The following is a 15,666-nucleotide window of genomic DNA, read 5'->3' as shown; positions in this document are numbered from 1 at the left end:
AGTTGAGGGAGAGCTTTTTACAACAGACTATTAAAAACAAATACAAAAATATTAAATTAGCTAGCTATAGCTAGCTAGCTAGCTGGCTAATTGTTTTTGTAAAATGAGCCTTGAACAGAATTTTCAGCATTGTGGAGGAGTTCTTTCTCAATTAATATTTGTGTTGTTATTAGAAGCAAGAACTGGATAAGTAGCTAAGTTTGTTGATGAAAAAAACTCTTCGAATGGCTATTAGGAAACAAAGTTTGTTGAGTGAAAGGTCATGGCAAAATATATTATTTTTAGATCCAATCCATCAGGAGACTGTCTATACAGCTCAGCATCGTTGGTATTGGTAGGTGATAATTCTCTTGTTGATGTTTTGATAATCATGACATCCACAGAACTTTTCTTGCATCCTTCCTTTTATTCCAATCATCCTTGTTTTTAATTTGCTTTTAAAAACCAAAAGGCAAATATTTTTATATCTAAAAAAAAGTTTATTCAGATTTTCCCTTTCCCATATTGTTTGTGATATGATACTCTTTCTCCTGAGGAGGCAGTTAAAGCAGAAGCAATCAACAACTGTACCCCAAAGACATTATTTTGTTATGAAGGTATCGTTAAGTCTGGTGTAGACTTCAAGCCAAATCATTACGTTCCCCCTTGTTCCAGGTTGCAACTTTCTTAAGCGAAAGTTGCATTTTCCTATTTCATCATGCAAAAAGCAGAAAACTGCCCTTCGTAATTCTTCTTTTAAAGTTCAAACGAAACTTGAGTTTAGCCCTTGGAATAAACAAATATATCTGAACAAATACATGGGTTGAGGTGTGTATGTATCATGTCACATGTATGTACATTTCATCTTCATTATTCTGATCTTTCCATATTCTTATTGTTTTTGTTATGATTGTGTTTCATTTTGCTGTCCATGGCCGGTGTGATCATTTGATTCACGTAGTCATGCTGATGAAGCCTGATATTGGCAGAAATAGCAAGAGTTTCTAAATATTGAAATATATTCACAATTGTCTCACTTTATTGTAGTTAATCCCTGTTAATTTTAGTGCTTTTATCTATCTAAAATAAGATGTGTAAGACTGAGAGTTGAATCTTAGGAGATTTAATGTTCTTAGGAGATTTTCTTATAGCTTAGCATTTCTTTTTGTCAATTTTATTAATAACTAGATAAATCGGAAGACAATTTTCGGCGATTTTTGTACCCGCTTACAGCACCCCCAGGACCCCCAGCTGCTAAATTCAAGACTAATTTAAAATATTGCTGCGCGGCAGCAATATTTTGACTAAGTCTTGAAAAAGTCTGGATCCGCCCCTGTACTGTTCACATTGATGTTAAAAATCTAGCTTGTTATAAAGCTGAACATTTGAAAAAGTGGTTAATTTATAGAGGTGATACCCTGAAAGGAATAGACACTTTGAAGGAGAACCACTATTTGAGTGACTATTCTATTTTAGCTGCATGTTAAATACATGTTATGTAGAAATTGAACATCAGTAAGCAAAAATGTTTTCCTTTTTTTATCAGGGTGCTGCAGTACTTCAAAAATGGCACACAAAATAACATTGTAGATCCAACTAGTGATAAAAAATGGCTGAGAAAAAAAGCTGAGAAACTTGGAATTTTGTTATCACCGGGGAAGACGAATAATGGGAAGACGAATAATGGAAATATCATTATCCAATGCCCAGAGGTGTTAAGGAACGAAATAGGTCATCCGAAAAACGCAGCTGGATGGACAAAAGACATCACGAATTTGCCAAAAATAACAATATACCAAATCGAACAGTACCATAAAATAATCAATGACCTGGTATTAGAAAAGTCTCTCAAAATTAAAAAACCATTTACTCGGGGTGCACAATTCCTGGAAGAAAATTTTATTGAAAGGTGTGTGTGGTGCAAGCTTGAAGAAAGCAGATAGATGGATTTTTGTTGCCATTGATAAATTATCAAATGAAATCTTGTATTGTTTTTGCCAATGTCCAGCTGGAAAGGTGGGAACTTGTTCTCACGCTTACGCTTTGATGAAGTTGTTGACTAAATGGGTCCTGGATAACTTAAAAATTATTCCAGAACCGAAAGCATGCACATCAAAGGCCTGTGAGTGGTCAGTTCCTCAGAGTAGAAATCGTGTTGATAAAGTCCCAATATAGGATATAACCATCACTTCCCCAGTTTCAAAACGAAGAAATACAAATGAGGATACAGAATACAAAAAGCGCAGTGGAATTAAAACGACATTGTATGATGCTAGAGCCGACCATACAAAACATGAGCCAGCTTATAATTTGGAAGTTTTTTTGAATAGCGACAATCAGAATAGCAATAATCATGCTAAGAAAATCATAAATCGTAATCCGCTTCTGTTTACAGATACAGTGTATGGAGTAATGCCGATTGGTTCTACTTTATCGCATCAATGTTCCCCAATGCCAGCTGATTTCGCTGCATATTCTAGCATTTCTACAGTCACAGGAAACCTAACTGAATATAACCTTATCCAAGTTTTCCTTTTAATTCAATTAAATACATGCTTGATGAATACTTAAAAAGTGAAATATGTGAGGAAAAATTGGCCATATTGAATGAATTAAGGTCACATTCTGCACATGCTGTAGAAATCGAAGTTAATACGCGTGACCAAGCAAGAGATGCGAATTGGTTTATGTACCGCAAAAACAGATTCACAGCATCTAATTGTAATAAAATTGGTGATCTAACTAAAAAAACTGAGAAGGGGATCAAAACTATAGCTCATAACATTGTATTTGGTGACAAAAATGAGAAAAACAAAGTTGTGCAAATGAAAATGAGATATGGCAAATTTTTTGAGCCCATCGCCATCCAAGCATATGAAAAATTTATGCACCTATCGGGTTGGAAGATTTCTGTTGATCAATGTGGATTAGTTATTGATTCGCAAAATTTTGTTTTGGGTGCCACTCCTAACCATATACATATGCTACCAAGTCTGATGTACATAAAGTTTATCCATGTATTGAATGTATTGCTTATCGTACCTTCTGATGCATTGAATATGTATGAAAAATGAATAATTCCAAAATTCCGTCTCAATTTTACAAGTGTCAGCACGAAACTTTCCAATGGTGAGAAACACCTTCTACGACCACGTGCATCGTTTTTCCCTTCTTTATGGTTGTACAAAATAATATTTTGACCAGTTTCACCAGCATCAAGAAAAATGAGAACATCTTGAAATATTTTCAGTAATGGAAAACCTGTATAATAATTACATGATTCATCTGATTTTAATACATGCCCCATAAATTCACTTTTTACAGAAAAGCTCTGGTTCTGAAGTTCAAGATCTTTTATAAAACATTTCTGATCATTATTTTGTGTTTCAAGGTTTTTTACTTTATCTGATTGTTCACTAATCAACTTATTGTATCTTTGAATTTTTTGAGTATTATATTGTTTTAAAAAAGTATTTTCATCTTTTATTTGTTGCAGTTCTGCTTTAATAATATCCAATTCAGAGGGCTCGTTTTCAACTGTCATAGAGTCATCTAAAGTTTTTGGTTCTCGATACTTTTTCTTCGGAGATGGTCTAAATGTTGGTTCTTTTCGAGCTTTTTTTGTCCCGTCATTCCAAGCATGTATGTTTGGCTTGGCATCTGGTAGCAATCGTTTCTTCGTACCTCCTGGATGCCTATAAATCATTTGTTCTTCAAAGTGTTTTTCGCATACTACAGTGTTCTTTGTGACCTTGAAACCATCCCTGCCATCTTGACGTTTTATCAAGCTGCACCAGACTTGTTTTCGGCTTGGTTCACCGGGAAATGAGAAGAAGGTAGTATCGGAACGTATTTTCTCTTCATTTTCGAAGTAATAGTCACGAGCAGAGCAGCCATAAGCTGCACATTCACGTCCAAGTGACGAGGATGACCCACGACTTCTCTTACGCTCGGCCATATTGAAATGACTTTAGCATAGGTTGCCTCGTTTTCATGCCGTAGAAGATTACGTCATTTTATTAATGAAAAGGAGTATAAGGGACACCTGAGTACAGCGGACATTCAATATTACATTCATTGGAAATAAAAAACTTATTTTCCCGCCGCTTCTTGAACAATTCCCACCTAGAATAATTTTTTCTGCTAACACTTTGATGCCAAGAATTGTTACGGGGTATTAAAAAGACGCGCTCAGTGGAAACCGAGATTATCTGGGTAAAGATAAACTTACGAAAACGGACTTGATATATGCCCTGTCTTCTTATCGTGAAAATGTTTATATCTTGGTGCGTTCATCCGTTCATTCGTGGTCATACCTAGCCACAACATCTAAAACATTTAATCGTAAAATTAACAACAGATAGCTAGACGCTATGAGTGCTACATCTGATGAAGACCTGATATAAAAAAAATAATTCATGGTAACTTAACAAGATATATGTTGCATGTTGCAGTTTTTACTACTATTCGATAACCTGTTGATAAATCCACGGGTTCGCCCGTTCTTTTTATACTGCATTGCGGTACTATTTTCCGTAAAAGACAGACGTATAAAGGTATTATAATAAAATAGTATATATGATCTAGTTTCAAATCCTCAATAAACGTTCTCCATATATGGCGAAATCATAGAAAGTAGAAAAGTAGCGAGGTTTTGGCAATCACTTTATATCAATATCTTTTAAAATAGACCTTGATCATACAAATTTCGAGTCGAAAAAAGTCGGGGAATACAAATACCTTTTCTGCGGGTATTAATCTCCGCAAATATTATTCACATTCAAATGGTACATAATATTCAAGTAAAGTTTTAGATAGACAAAGTGTAAATGCTTATTGTGAAATTGAGGGATGGCATAAAAAAGTTCTGAAGACCTTAAGAAAAATAAACTTTAAGAAAGGTAGGGTATTCATTTCAAGGTATTTACAATGTAAATTTCACCTTCTTTCACACCAACCTAAATAAAAAAGCATACTCACCTGATATATATTACAGACCAGCAAAGCACAGACCCACAAGGTGTGAAAGCTAGCCATACAGAAACCCCAAGACACCCACGGAGCACACGAAAAAGCTTTCAGTAAGGCAAGTAATATTCCTTCCCCGAAGGGTCCACAGTGCGTGTTATAATCTAGAAAATTAAATTGAATGTATAGGTTATTTTTACTATCTCGCATGTGAGGATAGTATTGGTTTCCAACTCCTAACTGACTAACCAACCGACCGACCAATCGACCGACCGACCGACGTCATCAGCAAGATTTAGTTCGCAAAGTTTTATTTTAGAAAAACGTCCCAGGGAGATTCAAACCAGCACCGCAGCAGAACATTGCATCCAAATAGAACGCGCTAACCAACTGGGCTATCGTGACAGAACTAAATTATGAATATTTAATATTTAATTGAAGTTGCTAACCTTTACAAAACATTTTTTTAAAACTGTTGCATTTGTTTGAACAAAATAATTTTGATGTTCGTAGTTTAACATTTTTTATCACAACACGGTAAACTTCAAAGGAAAAAGACGTATGATGGAGAAAGATTAGAAGATACGCTTTTTGATAGAGGTGAAGGGAGGGGGATTCAGGGAATGAGCAAAGCATAACCCATGCAATTTTTTATCATTAAAGGGTAGGCGATTGGAAAGTACTATACGGTTGGGTAATCGCTCATCTAAGCATTTTTCAAAATGCAGTAAAATTCCTGTGTGCAAAATAAAAAATGAATGACGATTCTGTTGTGCAAAAAACAGAGACAACAATTTGAGCAGATTAATGAAAAGACAATTCAATTAACGTGCAGAACTTATTTTAAAACGTATCAATTTAACTGCTTTTTTAACAATAAACCTATTGTGTTTAACCAAAAATTCCAGCGTGACATTCTTATAAGGCATATTCTTATAAAAAAAGCATGTAGGTGTACACTATTCTCACTTTAATTAAAGCTTACCTACCCAACCGTTTTTTCTCGCTTTACTTTTTTTAGCAACCCTTAACACTTGTACGGATAACCACCGCCACCGTGAACCATCACAGTTTTGAATATTCAGGCTGGGGTATAGGGAGGCGAGTGTAGTAGATGGGGGGATGTAGGGATGGGGGAGGGGGCAAAAATGCCCTACCCCCATAACTTCCCTTGTATTAGGTTATAACTTTAAAACTTTGTACGGATGATGTCTGTCACATGACAATTGAAAATCAATGCCTCAAATGCTGACTGTCAGCAATTTTTTTGGTGTAGCTTCATGATAGATTTTTATTTCTTTTATGTAAATATTGAAAATAATGTTGATTCTTATATATTAATTCCTTTGCGTGAGTAAAACTGTGAGTCCACGACACGGAAATCACGGGTCACTTTCTTATGACGTGGCTGTACGCAAAAATTTAACTAAAAAGATTAGGGATGTACTTCATAGAAATCGCACATAAGCTGTAAATATATAACCCGCTGCTAATAACGATATAAATATATATACCCTTATGCCAAAAAACTCTATGTTAGCATATATATATAGGTATCGCTACATATGAAACGGTATTAGATATTCACAAAGCATACGGACTGTTAAATGAAGTTCCTAGCATAAAACGGAAATTGTGTTTACGAAAAAGATGGCTGTTCTTTTTGAGTATTCTCTACTCTTTCATTCAAAATAAATCTTTAAAAAAACATTTGAAGAAGAGCATAGTTTTATAAATTAATCATAGCAAGGTTCTGTAAGGTTTTTTCATGTTTTATTTTCAGTTTTGATTATATTATTGTTGCCAGACATGTTTTATAGCTAGCATCATAAAAAGCCAACCACCACCAACAACTACCTAGCTAGCTAGCTAGGAATATATATATATATATATATGTAGCCATGTTCTTTATACCTAGCTAAGTCTCCAGTTTATATTTAAGTGACTAGCTATTAGCTGCTGTAGCTAGCTAATGCTAGCTTTAAACTAAAGATTCCTAGTATATATATTCCCACAAAACACATCAAACGTTATTAACCCTGAAAATTTTAAACATTTTCCTGGGTTTTTTTTGGTTTGCGAAGTTCTTTTCCTCCAAATATTCTGAAAATAAAGTTCAGAAATTACTTATTTTTAAAATGTAAATTTAATTTGTTTCAAATTGTGGACAAAAACCTTAATCAGCATGCTAAAAGAACTGACTTTTCTTAATTTAGAATTACTAAACACAACCATTTTCTTACAATTAGTGTAAACTTTTGTGCGTATGGCTTATATTTAATACACCAAAAGAACTACTTTGTTGATTTTAATTTTATACTCTTTGTAAGCTATTTTTTCTTCTTTTTGACATTTCTGTTTTACCACTCAATTTTTACATTTTATAAGTTATTTGGAACAGAATGGTATGAAATAGACCAAAATACCTGATCTTAGTTGTTTTTAATTTACAGGCTGTGTCTGTGAAACTTTAAGGGGAACATTTGGTGGAAGACAATGGCATGACATATACTGATAGAACTGATTTTTGTTGTGTTAGATGTTATATCTGAACCTTTTTGACATTTTATGTTAATTTTGCGAGGAAGGACCATATATATATATATACACAGAAGAAGAATTCAATTTTACACCTTGCAAGCTTTGTTTTTCTATATTTTGTATAAATTCTTACTGGGGAGGACTCCGTGCAATATATCGAAATGACTGATCCTTCTCGATTTAAATTTGATGTGTTCTAAATCGTATATAGTTTTGGAATTTTTGTGTAAGATTTAATGGGTAAGGGCTAGATGCAATATGTCAAAAAAACTTTTTTGTTGAATCAGAAGCACTCCCTACAACCATTCTTTTTATTTACACTTTGTGAAGCTTTTGTGAGGAAAGAGTGTATGCAATATTATCGAAATAACTGATTTTTGTTGCAAACTGTTTTTCTTTGGCATTTTGGATTAAAATATTGTTTTAGAGGGCATATGCAGTAGATATATGTACTGAAATAGTTAAATTTTGCAAACTTTGATTTTGTCGTTACCTCTCATTTTTTACATTTTGATTAAACTTTTGTGGGAGACCGTCGGTATGCGAAGGACCAAAATAAGAGATTTTAGTATTATTTAGAATTTGTATTTTGTGTTGCAAAATTGGTGCAAAAATTGACATAAAATGAACTTATATACAGATTGATTGCTGTTGTTTAACATGACTCATTATGACTTATATATATATTTTATGAAAATTTGTGACAGAATACTATGTGAGATTTGAAATTTTGTTTACTTTATTGATGGTAAAACAGCATGCAAATTGCTAAAAGGACTTTATTAATTTTAGATTTAAACACCGTTATTTTGTTGGCATTTTGTCTAAAGTTTGGTGAGGAAGGACTGTATGCAATATATCAAATAATGTTTTATTGCATTATAATTTGTCCTTGCAAATCCCTTTTTTTACACCTTAGATAAAAAATTCTGTCAGAGGCACAATTTATTGTTTATTTTTCACATTGTGTGTCAACCTTTGGCAGGGTTTGCAATAAACTAACTGATTTTAACATATACAATGAGAGAGATTTGTGTTTGACATTGATCAGCTTTTTTGTATATATGTGGCGTTTTGAGTGATTTAAATTTTATGGGTGAGATGTATGTTGAAATGCTTTTGGAAACTTCTTTCCGAATAATTTTCGCATTTGTCAGATGGTCAGAGCAAGTAATTTTAGTAGATTTAGATTTTAAATGTCACATAAATACTGCAGTTGTTGAAAACCTTTAATTTTTTTGGTCATTTATATAATAATGCAGATGTAAGATGCGCACTGCTGCATTGTTTGTTTTTTGATGGACATATATCTGCTACATAAATTAAATGGAATACAGTGGATTCTTCCACGGGAAACAGCTAGTTTAATTATTAAATAAACATTTTAGCTATTTTGGCTTACTTTAAGATCCTTTTAGTTGGCCAACGTAACAAATATTTGAGAATAAATTTTTAGGAAAATTAGTTCATAGATTGATTCTATACATTTTTCATTGGGAAATGCTTACAATCAAATGAGAAAAGCATATAAAAAATACTGACAAGCAACTCAGGTATCAAAGTTTTAATGAAAACTATGAAAAAAGAAGAAAAGAAAAGGCGTAATTTGGCGTCCCCCATGGTAAAAGCGAGGGCGCAAGTTATTTAAACAACTTTGGACATATAAACATAAATGTTAGCATTTTAAGTCCATTATAATATCCATTTACCAAAATACTAAAAATAATTGAAACAGTGCCTTTCAAAATGGGCGTGGGACACCATCTGCTGCAAATTTTTAGAATTATTTTTCTCCATAATTCCGATCCAAAATGATAAAAAGTCAGCTACTAGGAGTTTCAGGGTAATATTATTTATGGTTCCAGAGTTATTAACGAAAGTATGTCATGTTGTTGTTATTGGTTTTAAGTTGTAGCCAGGAATATTTTGAAATGGAACTCTTTCTGAAATTCTCCTAACTCTCCTAAAGGTTCAGAGTTCTTAATTCAGGCAAAAAGACTTAAAGCCTCGATTTTAATTTGGCTGGTCTGGCTGAGTTTGTAAGAAAATTTAAAACAAAAAAGTACTTACATAATATTGTTGCCCACATGTACCAAATATTCATAAAAAATAAAAAGAATAAAAATCCAACAAAATAATGATGATTCTTCCAACCTAAAATAAAAGACATAGCATTAACATAATCACAGTGAAAGAATGCAAGTAGTCTCACAGAGATGAAAAACGCAGACAGATTTACAATAGTTTTCTTCTTTTAAAGTGAATTTTCATCTTTTAAAGGAATCCATTACATTAACGGATAGACGACATTTAAAAACTTAAAATTCTATGTTTTACCAGAGGTTTCATAAATACAATGCAGTGATTATTTATCAAATACTTACCGATACAGTTGTCTACCCACGGACAATGATGGTCCATGCGCGCTACACAACGATCGCATATTGGACAATGTTTAGAACGTATAGGACGCCGTACCTAGAAAATGATTTAAAACATGAGAAAAACACTGCAACAAACTGTGTAATATGCAAAACAAAAGATGTGTAAGCACTAAAAAAAGAAAGAATGAAGGTGAAAAATAGGGAATAAGGTAAAGTTAGATATTGTGGTGTGTGTATATAAGTGTTTAGTACATACATCACTTTATTTAAAAGATTAAGATTTAGCAATCACCAGGACAAATTACGCCGTAGCCTCTGTGCTAGAGCAATAAAAGAAATGAATGAACACACCGAATACGCAAACTATTATTTTGCGTTTTTGAACCAAAATTTGCATTCGCAATTTTTTTATTATACGATATTTCGCATTTTACGATATTTTATGGTTCGAAATATTGGTGTGAATCAAGTAGAAAAATAATTATGTTAAAAAAATGCTCATTTAAAATCTTCTCTGTTTTCGTAGCTTCAGCTCCGCAATTTTTCTGTTCGCAAACACAAGTCCTACAACTGGAATATAATCAAAAACTTACCAAACAGGTCGTACAAAATTTTGAAAAATCATTTAATAATTTTGCTTCTGCTAAATCAACTATTTCCTACAACAAAGAAAGAAAGATATAAAAAAGGGTAAAATAAAAACACCACACCCTAGTCCGTAAAGATCTGCAACCTCTCTATCTCATCAGGCATATTATATGATGCACGTTGCAACATGTTCCAATTTGATCATTGCAATGATTTCTTTATATAAACACAAGCCTTTAAGAAATGAGAAAAAAAATTTATCAAAAACGTCCCTTACCTTTTTTTGCTGTGAAGGGGACGTTTTTATAAAACCTGGATCAGAAAGCCATGCTTTATAAAAACAGTACGTTAAACAAGTCGTATTTATCCAAAACGGTATATGTATATTAGGGTAGTTCACCACTACGTGCCCGTTAAGAAAAATATGTTCATGCCGTAAAAAGGAAAGAAAATATTGTTCTAAATATTTTTAAAAGTAAATGGTGGTGGTGAAAGAAATTAATAAAGCACATTAGGGACCGCTGCAAATTTACGTGAATGGTTTAGGAAAAAAGTGGGTCTACAAGTTAATGGTGATTCTCCGTGATAAGAAATCAGATTTAGGTCCGTGACATAACGTTAGAAAATTTTAACGTGTTATAAAAGAAACAACAACACAATTTAAAAATCATAATAAACGCTATTTTAATTATGAACTGCAGTACGTCTCAAAGTTCTAGCGATGACGGCGTTCTATAGATTTCCCATTGCACATATATCTCAAACACTAGGAAACAGAAAAAAGCCTTTTAGATACTGAAATGTTATTTTATTATAAAGAGCTCAAAAGGCAATTTTAGCGTGACAAAATTATTGAACAGTTTCTTATAAGAAAAAGCCATGATAGATATTTTAAGATATTGTGTCTATAAGTGAAAAATTCACTACACTTCATTACTGGATGAAAAGATACATGGCCAAAAATAAATAAATAACGTAGTAAACATGTAAGCTTTTGTAGCGATATATAAACCTAATGCCATCGGATTTTTCATGGGATCGTATAAATATCTACAAAAAATAGGAATGCACATAATCCCTGTACAAATACCGAAATAAGGTATCAATGTAATGTCAACATAATAAAAACTTCTTGAGTGGACAAGTACAACCATTTTAAACCTTTTACTACATGCAAGAAAAAAAGAAGCAATTTACAAGTAAGACATGAAAGGATACAGGATAAGTATAGATTTAAATTTACAAATTTTTATAAAACATTTTAACTTTTCATACGCTCCCCAAAAAAGTTAAACCTGTTAAAGGAGAGGTGAACTGCGCCGCGGCACGGCTGCTAAATAAAAGTTACATGGCCATGGTTCATGATGAGTGTTAATTTTAAAGACCAGACCTACTAACTTGATCGTCTACTCAATAAGAAATCACCACTATAAATCAATTTTGTTTACATCTTTGTGAGTGCTGAATTACTTATAATTAAGTATTTTTACACATTTGCCAAACGGATGGTTAATTAAAAAACAATGGAATATATTTCTCTGTGACGGTCACGGGTGAAATACACGCGAAATAATTAAACAAGAAAAAGTTAAGGTCAAAATAGCAATGAACAGCTCTTGCAGGCTAAAAGATTTTGGATTCCTGTCCGCATGTAATTTTGTTCCTTCGAGTTCGCCAGTAGCCTGTTTTGTACAGAACTTCTACAATGTTGTTCCGTCATTTGAAATAGATAGCTATTATCCTATGGTATTATCTTCAACATGCAAATGTTTCATGTAGTGCGTAGGATACAGGCTAGAAAAAACCAACGACTATTAGCAGGCGAAGCAAGGGTCATAATTTTAAGTAGCCAAGAGCACTAAAAAAATCGCAAGCCGATCAGGCTTTAGAATCAGATGCTCATGGGAACATTTCGTCTACTGGAAAATCGACTTTAAGGGCCGGTCCTCCACTTGTACGCGCGCTCGCAGTGACCAGGCGAAAGGGTAGGATCCAATCCTATTCCTGCGCCGTTTGCCAGTCGCCAACCAAACAAATTGCTTAATTTTTTAAAATTATTTTTATGTAATTATAATGTATAGAATTAAGGTCTCCCCAAATATAAAAAAGTAATCGGTGCAACTTAATACTTTAACAATACTGCTCTACACAGGAAGAAACGAAGACGTTTTAGCATATCAATTTATTAAATATTGTTGCTTGTGGTGTAGCGATATCCTTAAATGCTTTTTATACCTGCGACATTGGTTTAAGATTTATACAAGACTAAAAACGTTATAAAATTTAAGATATCTAAGATTGGGCCATAAAGTTGGATCCTACTAAGTTTAAAAACAAAAAAAAGAAGTAGAAGTAGGCGAAAGAAACAAAAAGGTTAGAACTACGTTCATCGGTTTAGAATTAACTAAATAGACTAGCAAAAGAAAGGGGTATAAGAAAGCCGCTTAGTTAAAATGTACACAATGAAGAGAATATATTAACCGTTGATAGAACTAAAATTCAAGGAGTTAAAAATTAAACTAACCTAACCAAATATTTTTCTTTGTTTTAAAAAACTTTGCTTAGCAGCTTGGTGAACAAGCTAAAGTATAATCAAAATGGCGTGTTTATACCCGGTCTTTCGAAAGGCACGACACGTACCTCAGTTTAGTGGAACATAATCCGCCTCGTTAAAAAACATTATAATAGGTGCGAATCCACTATAAAGGCTAATATTTACCTCTTTATATAACTGCTTTAAAAGTAAACTTTACAGAAAAAAGTTTAGAAACGACCCAAAAGATAAAAAATAACGTACCTAACTGTGCCTTGGAGAACCGCAGTTAAGATGGTCAACATGAATATCGTATGCACCCACCATGGGGAGTATTCAACTATTGCACCAATAATGAACAGTGGTGCACCTGCTGTGATCATCAAAGCATGTCGCTTAGTTGTCTACAAAAGGAATATCACAAGATAGCTGACAGACAAGATAGCTGACAGACAAGATAGCTGACACACAAGATAGTTAACACACAAGATAGCTGACACACAAGTTCCTGAACACACACTTTTTTCAAAGAATGATTACTATTATTGGTATGGTAGACTTTAACTGTGCTTTTAAACTAATTCTCAGTTAATCGAAGCAATTTCTTTCTCTCTCAAACCCAGCTTATTTTTTTTTCTTTTGAGCTGTTCAATATATGTGACCTCTAATCGTCAGCAAAAAATTTTTTGGTCAACTAAGAAAAAATATATATTATTTTCAATCGAAAAAAAAAATGTGCGCACATACTTCCCCAAATTTTAAATTACAAAAAAATCGAAGTCATTTTTGGCATTGGTAAATCTCATTAAACATTTTGTTTCCTATCTTTACAGTTTCACAGAAGCATAGTAAGTAATATTTAGGGTTAGTTGGGTTACTGCAAATAAGAGTTTATTTAAGAACAGCCGAATCCTTACTCTCTCCTATTATATTGTTTTCTCTTCTTTTGTGTTCAACAAAATAACAGGAAACTCGTTGTTTCCTATTACAATACTTACAGGATCACTAGTTATCTTTTTGATAAAACCAGGCTTGCCAATACCTCTTTGAAACTGTTCCTCCTGTAATTGGTTGACGATCCAATTATTTCTTCGATCTAGAGCTAATTCGACTGGTGTTTGCCCTTCCGCATTCACAGCATCTAGACTGGCACCAGACTTTAACAATTGTTTGATGACATTAGTATTGCTTGAAGAAATCGCCCAATGTAAAGCTACAAAAGAAAAATAATTCTTTGATGGTACGAACCCACTCACTCCATCGTTAACTTGAATAAATAATTTCAAATTTGCTTTTACTTGGGGACCGGTTATGGGGGGTGAAAAAATGGGGGATTATAAATAGTTTAATATTTTTTTAAATTGAGTAAAGGAGTTTTTTTATTTAGTTTTTATTTATTTATTGCAAAAGTTTTGTTCAGATATATAATATAAGATAATTGATGGTGTTTAACTCACATTTGTCAGTTTGTTCACGATGTCTTTTTTATTATTTTATATTAAATTTTTCATGCCATGGCGAATATAAAATTGAAGGAAAGAATCTAACATTTAATAGATATCTAAACTTGGGAATGAAAATGAAAAACAAATAAGGGGATGAGTGTAGCTTCACACTATGTTTTGCAACATTACCATTATCGAGTGATTATCAATATATAAACATAAACACTTTTTTTTTTTTCAAGAACCAAGCTATGCTATTTGTAGAAGCCGAAACATAATCTGTCTACTGTTGAATTCAGACATGACCATATAAACTCACTTTTTATTTGATAATATACCTGTATTTTTGTGAATAGCATCACAGAAATTCACAGATGCACCAAAGTTTAAAATCAGTCGGGCTGGATCAGTTCTAAATTGAATTATATATTCATAAAACTATTAATATGGTCAATCAGTATAAAATAGTTTTACTAATGTTCCTTTATCAGTAAACTAAATCTAAGTGTATACAAAGTTTAAAAATAACTATTTGAAAAAATGTCCACACACAGCCTTTTTTTATTCACATAACAACTGCCATGCATGTTTGTTACTTTCCCCCATAATTAAATAAAATTTTTGATTGAAAATACAACTGACACAAAAACTTATTGGCATCAAGAAAGGAAAGAAGTATTTGATTCGTTACTTAATAATTTCTTACCCAAAACTTCTATACGTAGCCCACATCAGTGGAGTCATACCATTTCTATCAATAATGTCTACATCCTAGATCATAGAGTAATTATTACAACATAAATTATGTTATTGTTAAAATGCACAAAGTGTATCTTTTTATAATTATAATTGTGAAATTCAGCATGGGCTAAAGAATACCTTATTATATATTACGCCAGAAAGCCTAATTTCGTAAATGCTTGGTTCATCAGTTCTTTTGAGAATATGTTCTTTTTATTAACTGTCCCCATTAAGCGTCGGTTATACATGTTTAAAAGCAACTTGAGTTATTGGCCACGAAAGATGTTTGCATGGAAAATAACCTCTTAAAATTGTACAGTGGGATACGAAATATTACAGCGAAAAGAGCAAATAGCTGTTCTGTCAAGAACGCCTTACTATTGTAGTAGAAGAAGAGGAGAAATATATCGTCAGTGTAACCGATGACCAAACACCCATGGTTAAATGGCATTAAGAATTTCAGAGACCTTGCTACATCTATTTTAGG

At 32.9% G+C, this 15,666-nt stretch overlaps 2 protein-coding genes across 4 annotated transcripts in view; one reads left to right on the top strand and one right to left on the bottom strand.

Moving 5' to 3' along the window:
* The window catches only part of LOC130662510 (palmitoyltransferase ZDHHC17-like), a 35,679-nt gene that overhangs the window by 2,417 nt on the left and 17,596 nt on the right, over positions 1–15,666 (bottom strand). For all 3 annotated transcript variants that reach the window (XM_057461399.1, XM_057461398.1, XM_057461397.1), the window contains exons 7-17: positions 15,145–15,209; positions 14,777–14,850; positions 13,992–14,206; positions 13,258–13,397; positions 11,413–11,510; positions 10,738–10,862; positions 10,466–10,531; positions 9,873–9,966; positions 9,559–9,642; positions 4,960–5,111; positions 4,211–4,308 (exon numbers count right to left, since the gene is read on the bottom strand). In XM_057461399.1, coding sequence (XP_057317382.1) covers positions 4,211–4,308; positions 4,960–5,111; positions 9,559–9,642; positions 9,873–9,966; positions 10,466–10,531; positions 10,738–10,862; positions 11,413–11,510; positions 13,258–13,397; positions 13,992–14,206; positions 14,777–14,850; positions 15,145–15,209 — 1,211 coding nt within the window. The remainder of the gene's footprint in view (positions 1–4,210; positions 4,309–4,959; positions 5,112–9,558; positions 9,643–9,872; positions 9,967–10,465; positions 10,532–10,737; positions 10,863–11,412; positions 11,511–13,257; positions 13,398–13,991; positions 14,207–14,776; positions 14,851–15,144; positions 15,210–15,666) is intronic.
* On the top strand, positions 189–3,103 carry LOC130662514 (uncharacterized). The gene is made up of 2 exons (XM_057461402.1): positions 189–334; positions 1,526–3,103. Exons 1-2 carry the CDS (start codon positions 207–209, stop codon positions 1,920–1,922), a joined length of 525 nt encoding a protein of 174 aa, XP_057317385.1. The 5' UTR covers positions 189–206; the 3' UTR covers positions 1,923–3,103.

This window comes from Hydractinia symbiolongicarpus, chromosome 10 (assembly GCF_029227915.1).
Source record: "Hydractinia symbiolongicarpus strain clone_291-10 chromosome 10, HSymV2.1, whole genome shotgun sequence".
In the NCBI taxonomy this organism is placed as follows: Eukaryota; Metazoa; Cnidaria; class Hydrozoa; order Anthoathecata; family Hydractiniidae; genus Hydractinia; species Hydractinia symbiolongicarpus.
The sequence above is the reverse complement of the archived record's forward strand: the minus strand, read 5'-3'. Positions and strand labels throughout refer to the sequence as shown.